Source organism: Anopheles bellator, chromosome 2 (genome assembly GCF_943735745.2).
Source record: "Anopheles bellator chromosome 2, idAnoBellAS_SP24_06.2, whole genome shotgun sequence".
Lineage (NCBI taxonomy): Eukaryota > Metazoa > Arthropoda > Insecta > Diptera > Culicidae > Anopheles > Anopheles bellator.
The window spans coordinates 48631503-48644494 of NC_071286.1; the positions used below are offsets into that span (position 1 = coordinate 48631503).

Consider the following 12992-nt stretch of genomic DNA (forward strand, 5'->3'; position numbering starts at 1 on the left):
GTTATAGTTTTTGTAAATTGTATTCTTTTTTTTTTGCTCAAGTTTCTTTTGAGGGACATTACATGTGCTATTTTCGTTCAGCCAGTAAGCTTGGTAGGAAAAAAAGTCAAAAGAACTGATTTGAAAGATTTTCACAAAGCGTACCGAGCTATAAATTTTCTTAAAGTAACTATAATTGGCTTTAAGAATTTCTGAACTCTGAAATTGGCGAAAGTCTAAACCTGTCGTGTAGATGTTGGTATGTGTTATATTGTTGGCTGTTCTTATAATTTTGATAACGAAGTCACAAGGGAAACAAGTTATATTTTTATAATTATTTCTGTTTATTGCTGTTACTCCGGTTCTGCTTGTTTGCTTAAATAATTTTCAATATTTTATTTAAGTTTAAGTTTGGTTTGTCCATGTGGTTTTCTCAAAAACTTTTTTTATACCTCAACAATTTTAATCAAAAGTACGTTTAGTTAGAATTTGATTTAAAATGGATTCTATCATTAACAAACATGAAATATATCAATTGAATCATTTTATTGTAATAGTGCTGCTGCTCTAATAAGATATGTCTGCGTCTGTTTGCACAAGGTTTGATGAAGCATCGTGTTTCCATAAAAGCTTATGCGAATCAGCACTTGGGAATGTTTGAAAATGAAAATGCCATTAATGTAATGGTAATCGACAATTAGTCCAATGTGCCGATGTTAGTTTAGATTTGTGCCCACAAATGCTCGCAATCAACACGGAAAACCTCTAGCTAAAATACCAAAAACTGAATGACTAGCAGAATTGTATATTGTTTAAAAATGAGCTTGAATATACATATGAAATATGCTATTTTAATACTAAAAAGAACAAATGAAACCAAATCAGTAACTAAGGCTTAACCAGTATCCGCTCCTTATAGGTGATCCTGTCTTCAAATTTAACTGCTTTTGCTCCCTGAAAATAGCTACAATTACGACCACGAAGAAAAATACTCATATACCAACAGGACTTATTACCAATAGTGTGCTAATATTTTGTTCGAACTGATATAAATTAAATTACCGTAAGAGTTATGAATGTTGTAAAAACGTTAATGCCGCAAACGTAAAAGGATAATTGTAGAAGGATGAGGATAAACAGTGACTGTTTTCATAATATGAACACGTCATAGATTGATTGGATGACATGTATAAATGTGTGCTAATATGTGCATTTGTTATGTTCCGCAGAGCACTTGGTACTTTGTATACAAGCATTATGAAGTATGATAAAATTCCTGAGTATGAAAAGTGATTATGAAGCACCTCGTTTCATCTGTAAAGGCTGAAAAATAAGATATTGCTTTATTTTCCAATATGTAAAAGATAAAAGTATCAATTGTAGTACTCCAAATGGAAAGTGTCATTATTAGTCGATGTAGATCACGAAGATGCATACCTGTACTTCCTGAACATCTTAAAAGCATCTTTTTTGTGTTGTTGCTTTTGAACAAAACATTTGAATGAAAATGAAGGTAGTTAGACATAAATCAATATAGTTTGTAAATCACACTGATTAAAATAGAAACAACCCGCAACAAAGATCAACAACACATGCCATTTACAACTACATTTACTGTATGCGTCAAATCAACAGAACGAATGAATACAAATAATTGTTACAGGAGTGTTATTTTTTACAACTGCTGATGAGAAAAATACTCAAATCTATTACTACTACAAAACTGCTAACATTCAGCTACAAAAATCGGAAGAAACTTATTACCATAGCGAACACATCAACGAATGTAACGGAGACCCAAAAAAATACAGCAAAAATGGTCTAATAAAAAAGTAACTGAGAAAAATAATTTACGCATACTAAAACAAACTATAGCAATCATTTTTTTGTGATATTTATTTTATTAGCTTTTATTCTGATCTAAAAGAAATAGTTCAAACTGCAGAGTAGTCCTCTTTAATGTGCGGAAAAATTCAAATTTGTAGACAGAATCAAGCCATGTTCCATATGCTACGTATGCAACGTATCATGTTCTATGAACAACGTACATATGTGTAAGTAGTTGTATAGAAGCAAATTTTCGGAGATTCACTCCGTTAATTGCAGCAAGTATCACAATTCTACAGAATGTCAACGTTCATCTGGACTCAAATTACAATAGTTTTATTTATTTTCATTAGAATGCTAAACTGCAGATGGGGATTACAAAATGTTTCTAAATGCTATATTAATGCATATATAAACATTTTTGTTATTTTTATTTTCCGCAATATACAAAATTGGTAACTACGTTTTAATGGTCTGGTCTACGTTTCAATGGACTTTATACAAAATTTGTTTCTCTTTAATGATTTTATTTATCTGTTGGAATTGCCATTGTCGTTCCAACACCTACTGGATGTTTTGTGCTCGAGTTGAGACACTATCAGGGTTTTAATAGGAATCTTTTAGCGAAATCGGTGAATCCGTGCAGCGTAGACGGATTGATCTACGGATGAGCCTAAACAAATTTGTTCGTTCATGTATCTAAGTAAATGTATCTAGCCTTTACACTTGTTTGCATTCTTTTGAAGTCGTTGGTATATTTACAAGTAACGTTATTTTGTTTAGTTTGTTCTAGGTTTAGTTAATGCATGTTAATTTATGCGTTCATTGTGTTGCAACATTATAAATTAAACTAATACTAATAAAAGTCGCAACTGTAACTATTCCGTATTTCAGAAAAGTTGATTAAAATGAAAAAGGTATCGTAATATAAAGAACTTAAATGAAAATTTTATAACTTGGATGACATTATTTCTGTTTTCTGTTTTTTATTACGTTGGTACCCCCTTGAGCTTCTGTAATTCAACCGGTAATTATATTATTCTCTTGACGACCTCGGAAATATGGTTATCTACCCAGTTCTATAAATAATCAAGCGCTGATGAGTTTAGTTATTATTGTTTCAAGAAAAACACAATAACTAACACCTGACTGGATAAAACGATGCTTTCCATAACATAACCGTAACACCACAGCGATTGGATGCGAGCAGCACACCAATGCGATTGGATTGAACTCACGCAACCTACAATATCGTCTTTTTTAACACACTTTGTACGTTGGGTTCATGCATTGACCTTTTCCATTGTAAAAGTTGAATCGTGGAACTCTTGCAACTCATACCATTCTATATTCTCAATTGCAAATTTCAATGGTTACACAATGGTTACAACCGTTTTTACAAGTTGTACCTTACTTTATGTTATATGATATAACCATTGTTTCTTTTATCCGCAAATATTTGGGAGCTTTTGTAAAAGTTAGTTAAAGTTGTAGGAACATTATAAATCAAAGAAATAAAGAATAATAAAAGTACTTTTATGTTTTGTATGAAGTATACCATAACAATAAACATCCAATAACTGTAAGAGGATATAAATATTCTGATGGCGTTACCACCGACTTTACGTTAAGCACGGGAGCAAATTTGACCCATTTGAAATTAAGCTTTGCTTGATATGTTGTAGAATGCTGTAACTTTTGCTATGTGTGACATTAGCACGACAGATTTCCTCCACTCACAAAGTATGACCATTATGTACAACAATCCCTGGCAGTGTGTTAGATTCGCAATAATATAACTTTTCAATATAACTATTCAGTTCTGCCCAATTATGAGTTTTGATGTATGTATGTATGAATAGAAGTATAAAACATGTTATAAACGCCGCCAAGAAACCAGCAAAGCGTTATGAACTCAACAATGTACTTGAAACGAAGGTATTGTTAAGCTATTGATAATGCTAGGAAGCTAAATTACAGAAGATTTAAACTAATGACAATGAATATAGAGGGGATTAATGCACCTGTCGCGGGAGATAGTATTCGGCCATTATATAAATGAAACGTTCACATCCACAATCACATGTAATGGATTATCCATAAATATATTAGCGAATTACACATGCCAAAATAACAAGAAAACAATAAACAGAAATCTGCTTGTACTTTTAGTGTTTGTTTTTACGGCTCTTACCTTCTGTTTAAGTGGTCAAACAATTATTATATGCTTTCAAATTCCGCAGGTAAGATAATTAAGGTAATCAATACGTTATTAGAAACTAATTGGTTATGTTAAACATTTGGACGAAAATCTGTAAATTTTATTCCTTAAATGATGGCTTTCTCATTTGTATAGCTTATCTACATGTCAATTTGAAAAGTATTTTTTATTTATTATTGGTCCTGTCTAGTTGAAAAGTATATATGAATACTTTAAAAAGTCGAACCTTAATTCATAGATTTTTGCCATTCCGAAAAAGCTATCGCTTTAGGGTGCATCGTTCTGAAGAAAGCGGATTTTATTCATCTGCAAACCATCTCTTTTCACATATTTTCTCCTACAGCTGGGATAAAAGGTTACAATAATATTCAGATTTTGTTGTTTTGCCAGTTTGCAAGTAATCCGCAAACAACATTTCATTCACATCCCACACAACTGATACTAACATTTTCTTGCCAGATTTCTGGACATGAACTCGTTTCGGAGCCACAGAACCAGGTTCACACCACTCTTTGTTCTCTTGTTTTGATTCAGGATCATAGTGATAGGCACAAGCCTCATCCACAGTGATGAATCTATGAGCAAAATGCACTTTATCCTTTCGAAAAAGCTCCAAAAGCTGCATTTGAATGCGTTTTTGTTCCATTTTTAGCGAATGCGGCACCCATTTTGCACCCATTTTTCAATACGATATCCTGTATTTTTTCTATGATTTCAGCTATTGTTGCTGTTTTGGGACGTCCTAGACTTGGATCGTTGTTGTTGTTGGATTATTTTAGAGACCGAGCGCAGGGCATCATTCGTCTCTTAGTTGATTGTTGTGGTCGTTGCTGGAATTTGTTGCTGGTTGAAGTTTATCTGAATGTATTCATATTTAGGTGTATAATCCGGTTCTTCTGAGGAAATTTAGAAGTTTGCGTTCTTGGTTAGGATGGTTGGAGAGCCCTACCCTGATATGTTAGTTGACCGTACTTGGGTTGTACAGTATGGGCTTTTGGCTTTCGGCGGGGCACGTTGCAAATGCTTAGGATTTTGCTTTTTTGAGGGGATATTTCATATCCTGTAAATCTGTTCCATTGCTGGAGTTTTGAGATGGCTATTTGGAGATTGTGGATGAATGTTTTGATATTAGTGGGAATCGAGCATAGTGGGGATTGTAGGCTGATGATGAAAAGGGTAGGGGAGAGAATGGCCCCTTGCGGAACGCCGTTCTCTTGGAGCATTTGGTCGGATTTTTCCTGTCCGATAAGTACGCTGAAGTACCTGTCTTTCAGGAAACTGCTAATGTAGTTTGCCAATCTACCACCAAATTTCCAGTTGTCTAAAGTAACGCCTCCGTTACTGTCCGCCTTGTCCCCCACTGATAAACGCCTTGGACCCCGTAAACGCCTTGTCCCCCGCTGATAGAGTAGTCGGTAACGCTCTTCGCTGTCAGCGCAGTTGGCCAGGGTTCGAATCCCGGGATCGGTTGTCGCTCAACCGGCCATGGTTTCGATTCCCGATACCGGCGCTGACAGAGGGGGTTGGCGCGGGACCAACAACCCCGCCCGTAAAAACGAACTGTTACAGATAGCACCAGGGATAATTGACATAAACAATTGTCTCTGGTGCAGGCCAAGACCGCACAGCGGTTGTAGTGCCAAAGAAGAAGAAGAAGAAAGTAACGCCTAGATCTCTTACCCGTTCCGTTCAACCCTAGTAATCGTATTACCGCAGATCTCGTAGTCCCAGAGGATCGGGCTCCTCCTTCTGATGAAGCTAGTGAAAGTATGGGGTGAAAATGTTGTCGGGTGTTCTGTCTGCCCTTCTAAGGGTTCTGAGAGCGTATCTTCTGTTTTTGTTGGCTGCTGCGACTTCTTTGTACCATCATTTAGCTGGGAGATGAATGTGGGCTCGCTGTTGTATATTGGGATGAGTTAAAGTTTAGTTCATTCTGTGTTAGTTTATGAGGGATTGTTGGGATTGGGGCTAGTGCTCTGATGGCTATGGCTGGAAGTGTGGTATTGAGAGGGATTTTTTTTTATGGGGGCAGGTGTTGTGTATGTCACAGTGTTTTTACAGCTGTTATGACGTCATCATTTGATGAAAAACCGATGGAAAACAGATGGAAGTCGCTAGGGGCCAAATCTGGTAAATACGGTGGATATTCCAACAATTCGAACTTTAATTCATGCATTTTAGCCATTTTCGAAATGTTCTTGTGACAGGGTGCAGTGCCCTGATGAAAGAGGATGTTTTTGTTCTTCAAACCGGGTCTTTTTTCGCGAATTTTCACTTTCAGTAGGTCTAGAAGGTTATAACAATAATCAAAATTTGTTGTTTTACCAGTTTGCAAGTAATCCGCTAGAAAATTTAATTTGCACAAACTTCCAAACTTTAACTTCTGAAACCACCCTTATAAGCACCTAATTGAAGGCGAATAGCTCTTACGTGCAAAGTTCAACATTCGTTCGTGAATTTCCTTTACTTTTAAGGCTTCCAAAAACAAAAAAATCAGTCTGCATGATACTTTATTTTTTCCAATGTAGACAGCGTGCCATTTGTGCCAATGCATAAATGACAGATTTAAATGAAACTTCACATACGTTCATATGAAGAGTGTACCAACATTACAAACAAAAATTAGGTTAGCAGCAACGCCCGCTGTTATTGAAGCTCAATAATTTGATAATAAAATGTTTCCAAAGTGTGGGATGGAACTCATAGTGCGATTGTGGCTAGTCCACATAAGTTCTTGGCTATACAATCGCTGCGAAATAATCTGTCTTCGAAGAGAAAAAGAAAAACAGTGTTACAACATTCGATTACCACGATGGCATTAACAGTAGGATTAATAAAATAGATAAAAATAAACCAATTATATTAATTAAGTCTTTTTTTATTGTTTCATATTAGGTGTAGCAATTAATTCGTGCGGTTTCATTCGACTTTTGTAACTAACGTCGTTAGCTGCTACTTTCTGCCATCTTTTAGGTAGCTCCTCGATTCCGTGTCGATAGAACTTCTTAGCTTTAGGAGAGATCCACTCAGAGACCCATTTTTCAATGAAACACTGTGCTGCCAAATGCAACGGAACAAATACTTGTCCAAAAGAGCAACATCTGGTGTATTCCGGCAGGGTTAACAGCGGCGGGGTTTATAGTTCCCATCCGACATTTTCAAGATAGGCTTTGACCGGTTTTGAGATGGTCGAGCGTTGTCATTTTGAAAAATCAGCTTATCGTGTCTTTTATCCCATTCTCGTCGTTTCAGGGCCAAAGCTTTGCTTCAAATGTATTTATTGTTGTTGATGGGGTTGTTCTTCAATAATTTTATTAGGTTCTGAAAGGTCAAAGTACACCACACCTTTCATATCCCACCATATGCACAGCATAACCGTTGCACAATGAATATTTCGCTTTGGTTGCGATGGACCTGGTTTACCAAGCTGTATCCAGGCCTATTTTGGGTTTAGGATTCTTGTAATAAGTCCCCTTTTCATCACCAGTAACGATTCGGTGTAAGAATCCCTTTTTTCTGTCGTGCCAGCAGTAATGAAAAAGTACTCCCCGCAGAAACCCTTTATCAGGAACAAAACTTGACATGTTCAAACGCTTAAAAAAGGTGTTGTTTACACTTTGACCAAACAATCGATACTGCGTTAGATGAGTAATGACAGTAGCTCCAAACACAAAATTAATTTAAAAAATATTTGTTATGTTTAGTGAGTAATGCCATCTATTGTAAAACTGCAAGAATTAGGTTCTACACCTAGTAATTACAATAACAGTAGCGGAAAACATTTTCACCACTGGAGTGTTTTCCTATCAATTAAGAATTGAATTTCTCTTCCAATTTAGAATAAGAGTAGACGGTAGCATGACTACTAAAATAAAATTGGTTTTGAATACTGTTCAATATTCCGAACGAACGAAATATTCTGAACTATTGTTTGAAGGAACTAAAATGCTACCAGTTTCAAAATGTAATCAAATACAAAACCCAACGTTGTAACTTATTGTCTAATTGCTTTCAAATAAACGTAAATTTAGAACAACAGAATCCACATGTCGGCATGTAGATCAAGGTCTAATCAGATATCAGATCATAGATTACATCGTCAGAAAAATTATTGTTGTCAATAACTATTGAGAATGCGACGAGGGTTCCGTCACAGCTCCATCGTCAGGGCCACCAGAAAGACGGACGGTGGAGAACTGGCGTTAAATTAAATCAGGATTAACATTATGTTAAGGTAGAATTTGTATAGTATGTAAAAAGAGACGAATGTTAAGCTATTACAGCTCAAAGTCTCTATAATATAGGAATACGAAAGGTCGCTGATGCAGTCTAGAATTTTCGGCCAGTGAAAAAGAAACGCAGTCCTCTGAATAAAGTCGGCGTTTCCGAAATGGCCCACACTTGCGAGCGGCCCCCACGCGGCTACGAATGGGTGTTGCGAATTTAAATAGGAACTTATCGGTTTTTGCCCGGAAACACGCGATCATGACAACTAAAGATAAAAAAGGTTCATCCGTTCATCGGATGAAAGAAAATCTAACAAATAACTAAATTCGTGGAGTTCATTTTAATCCATTGATTCTCCAGTCTGTTTTCTGAGGCGTCGCGAGATCGAGAGAGTAAATAAATAAATGTCTACTCGATCTACTTCGGCTCTCTTTGTTGGATTATTCGTGTATTTTCCCCTGCGCTGCTCTGTCTTCTCCAGCATCGCGAGTTCCCCTTCCATTTGGTGCTTCGTCGACAATTCTGCCTGGGACTATAAAAGTGGAAGGATAGTCGTGGTTTATATCGTCATTGCCGATTGTTGAAATAAGTACTTCTTCGTAGTCGATACTCTGCGACTCTGCGTGTTCCTCCCGCTGGATGCGTGGTGTGACATTTCAGATTTGTGTGTCTCCAACAGCCGTGCGAAAGAGTTCAAAACTGTGCTGTGTTGTACAATAAACAATTAGTTTGGTTACAATAGTGTGTACGTTGCGCTGTGCATTGCACGACGGTTGAAAGTTTGTTGATTGAAATCCCAACGTTAACTGTCGAACAAAAAATAAACTCTAAACTTAAGCTAGAGAACAGTTTGACTTCGCTCAAAACAATTGTTCTGCTTTTCCGCACGAGTGATCTTTGTTTTGCCAGAAATAACCAAACTAATCGAAATACCTGTGCAACGAAAAAATGTTTATCGATTCGTACTTGAACGTAACGAACGTTCGACAAACGCTTTTCGTTTTTTTGTGTGCCCTCTCTTGTGTGCTATTCGTGCAATACCTTTTTCGATTTGTGTGTCAGATTAATCGCCTTCCGCCCGGCCCTTGGGGTGTTCCGATCTTTGGCTACCTTACATTCATTGGTCACGAGAAGCATACTCAGTACATGAAACTAGCAAGGAAATATGGCTCGCTGTTTAGTGCAAAGCTTGGTGCTCAGTTGACCGTTGTGATTAGTGACTACAAGATTATTAGAGAAGCATTCAAAACCGAGGAATTTACTGGCCGGCCACATTCACCATTGCTGAAAACTTTAGGAGGTTTTGGTGAGTATTTCTTCGACACTGACTAGTTTTTCTTTTGGTTTTAAATTTCAAAATATTTTTCTTTATGGATAATTGTCGAAACATAAGCCAGTGTTCTTTTTATGAATTTGTACTTTCTTTGTCAGGTTTTCCTACTTTTCAATTTATCGAAACTAATTATTTTGCTCTTTCATGCTGCTCTAAAAGTCAAACACTACAGCAAAAAGAGATTGCTATTATTTAACAAGAATATTATTTTAATGGGCAACTGTTGGGTTGAAATTATCAATAAACACACAGATAGACAACACAGATAACAACACAGATATTGATGGGTTTGGTTGTTTCAAGCTTTATGTAGGTACATTATTAGTAAGATCAGGTAGTAGATTAAGTTGTTTTTTTAATGCTAGGAAGGTATATTCGCACAAAGCTAGGATGTTATTCAAAGGAATTTTAGTATATCTATTGCATACCGCAACAATATTAGGTGTTTCAGGGGTATAAGATCAATTACACAACATGGCTTTAACTAACTTAAAGGTAACTGCGATTTTTACAGCGTTACTGTATCTATTGCTACGAGTTTAATGGCTAACTTTTGCATCATTTATGTAGCTTTTCATTTAAATTACATATCAATGTGATGTTTGGTACCCTTTTTTAATAGGAATAATCAACAGTGAGGGACCACTATGGAAGGATCAAAGAAGATTCTTGCATGAGAAGTTACGTAACTTCGGTATGACCGTACTTGGCAATAAGAAACATCTAATGGAGAGCAGAATAATGGTATGTTACAATTTGTCCGAGAAAAAATTAAAGTTCGCACATTGCACACTGGTTTCTAAATTAATGCATTTCTTACAGACTGAAGTAGTTGAACTGTTACTTACATTGAATAGCGTCAGTAATCAATCTACTGATCTCAGTCGTTATTTGTCGGTTTCTGTGAGTAACGTGATCTGCAACATAATCATGTCAGTCCGTTTCTCGATTGATGATCCTAAATTCAAACGTTTTAATTGGCTCATAGAGGAGGGCATGCGACTTTTCGGTGAAATTCATACCATTGACTATATTCCGCATATTCAATATCTTCCCGGGAACATTAATGCTAAGAATAAGATTGCCAAAAATCGAGAGGAAATGTTCGACTTTTACCGCGAAATCATTGAAGAACATAAACGCACCTTTGAAAGTGGCAATATTCGCGACATTGTTGATGCGTATCTTGCTGAAATAGAGAAAGCACGTGAGGAAGGCCGAGATGCCGAATTATTTGAAGGGAAAGATCATGGTAGGTTTAAAAGTTTCTACAACACAACGAATATGCACTACTTTTCCCTTTATCTTTTTATTATGTAGAGGTACAAATGATGCAGGTAATAGCTGATCTGTTTTCAGCTGGCATGGAAACTATTAAGACCACCCTATTGTGGTTAAACGTATTCATGCTTCGACACCCCGATGCTATGAAGCGCGTTCAGGACGAGCTGGATCAGGTGGTCGGACGAAACCGGCTACCAAAGATCGAAGACGTGCCATATTTACCAATTACTGAGACTACCATTTTAGAAGTGATGAGAATTTCCAGCATAGTGCCACTAGCAACGACCCACTCCCCGAAGAGGTAAGTACCATATTGGCTCAAATGTTCCTGCTGTGTTTGCCTGTTAGTGTACCGCGCGATAAGTCAGATCGAGATACAGTATGCGTGTATTACTCCCATCATCACTGATGCGTGGCAATCCCAAAAGTGTCTTATGACGAAGCATGTAAACAATCTTACATACTCCACAATCCACCTCTCAATAGAAAAACGCAAGTAAACAATTGCTCCAATATGCCTTGTGCATGTCTCTTCCCATTCTTTCCCATCATAGCTTTCGCAATAATCGGTACTCGATGCCTGTTGGTACATTCGTTCAACAAACAGTAATTATGGTATCAACCTTTCTGAACTGTTTGCTGTTGTTTCATAATCTCAAAAAAAATCGCTACCGCCACATTCGATTTAAGAAGAATCAATGGAGAAAGCAGAATGATTTGCTATGACATCATTTCAAAAATGGCGACGATAGCGATAGTATCCGGTTGGTATCGAAAGTACCTAGTTGATTTACATATGGAATACTATTCGTATGGTTATTATTTCGTTTCGTTTATATTACATACCATATATCATAGTTTTTACATATTCATATCATATATTAATGCATGCTGTTGTTTTTAATTTGAATTTTTTATAATGTTTTTTTTCTATCTTTCGCACTTTCATTATTCTGTTACATAGCGATGTTGTGATCAATGGTTATACAATACCTGCCGGATCATACGTGGTGCCACTAATAAACAGCGTACACATGGATCCTAATTTGTGGGACAAACCGGAGCAGTTCATTCCTAGCCGATTCCTGGATGGAGAAGGCAAAGTTCACAAGCCTGAATTTTTTATACCATTTGGTGTTGGAAGGCGGCGTTGCCTCGGCGATGTACTGGCGCGAATGGAGTTATTCCTGTTCTATGCTTCGATCATGCATACGTTTAGCATAGAGTTACCGGAAGACGAACCATTGCCAAGCTTAAAAGGCATTATTGGAGTTACAATAAGTCCCCAGGCGTTCCGTGTTAAGCTCATGACACGGCCATTGGAAGTAAAGCTAGAACGTATGCACGATACATGTAAAACATGCTACTGATAAAGTTTCTTACGAAACAAGGTTCGCCAATAGAAAGGTGAGACGGCATAGGCTCAAATTAATATAAATTAACGAGCACGGTATGTTCCTGCTAATCAAAGCGAAAATATAAAATGAGACCCAAGCTAAGAAAAACACACTTTTCTATAAACTATACTAAAATGTTATGAAACAAGCCATCAAACGGTAAACAGGGTAATTAATTAAAAGCGCCATTGAGTTTCTTTAAAGAGTATGTATTAATAGTGATAAAAACATAATAGAACGTCTTACGTCCTTTGAGAGCAGTGCCAATCAATTTTATTCCTAGTCAAGTAAGAAGCGTGCGCTGGATAGTAATTTACATTCCAACAGTCAGGCATACTGTTAAACTCATTTTACGAATATATTTTTCAGACTTTTCATAATTTAATTGATTGCACATCACTGTTCGTTTATTGATTTTTACACTGTAGATAATGAACTGGGGAGAAAATTTAAAAGAAAAAAACCTTTCCATCAGAAATTCAACAACAGATGTATTCTCGAATCGTGTTAGATCATTTGAAAACCCTTAAGGGGAAGAGGACTGATCCGGCGGGACAGTAAATTATCAAATTTATTCTTCTTCTTATCCGGCACGATAATGCCGAGCGGTTGTGGTCTGTAACATAGACAATTTTATGCTTCTATTGCTTTCTGTAGCAATGTGGTTGTTACGGACGGGGTTGTTGGCACCGCATCAACTCCCTGTTGTACCAACTAATTCCTG

At 36.7% G+C, this 12992-nt stretch overlaps 1 protein-coding gene across 1 annotated transcript; it reads left to right on the top strand.

Moving 5' to 3' along the window:
- The first annotated feature begins 33 nt into the window (after window positions 1-33).
- On the top strand, window positions 34-12241 carry LOC131207636 (cytochrome P450 18a1). Its single transcript, XM_058200258.1, has 7 exons — window positions 34-2342; window positions 4746-4772; window positions 9324-9560; window positions 10210-10331; window positions 10410-10839; window positions 10908-11172; window positions 11836-12241. The coding sequence occupies exons 1-7, from the start codon at window positions 2276-2278 to the stop codon at window positions 12239-12241; spliced, it is 1554 nt and encodes a 517-aa protein (XP_058056241.1). The 5' UTR covers window positions 34-2275.
- The last annotated feature ends 751 nt before the right edge of the window (window positions 12242-12992 follow it).

Coding starts and splice junctions, on each gene's coding strand:
- LOC131207636 (XM_058200258.1), top strand. CDS start 2,276: ATGGTCTGGTCTACGTTTCAATGGACTTTATACAAAATTTGTTTCTCT. Junction 2,343..4,745: donor TTTAATGATTTTATTTATCT/GTTGGAATTGCC, acceptor CTATGATTTCAG/CTATTGTTGCTGTTTTGGGA. Junction 9,561..10,209: donor GAAAACTTTAGGAGGTTTTG/GTGAGTATTTCT, acceptor CTTTTTTAATAG/GAATAATCAACAGTGAGGGA.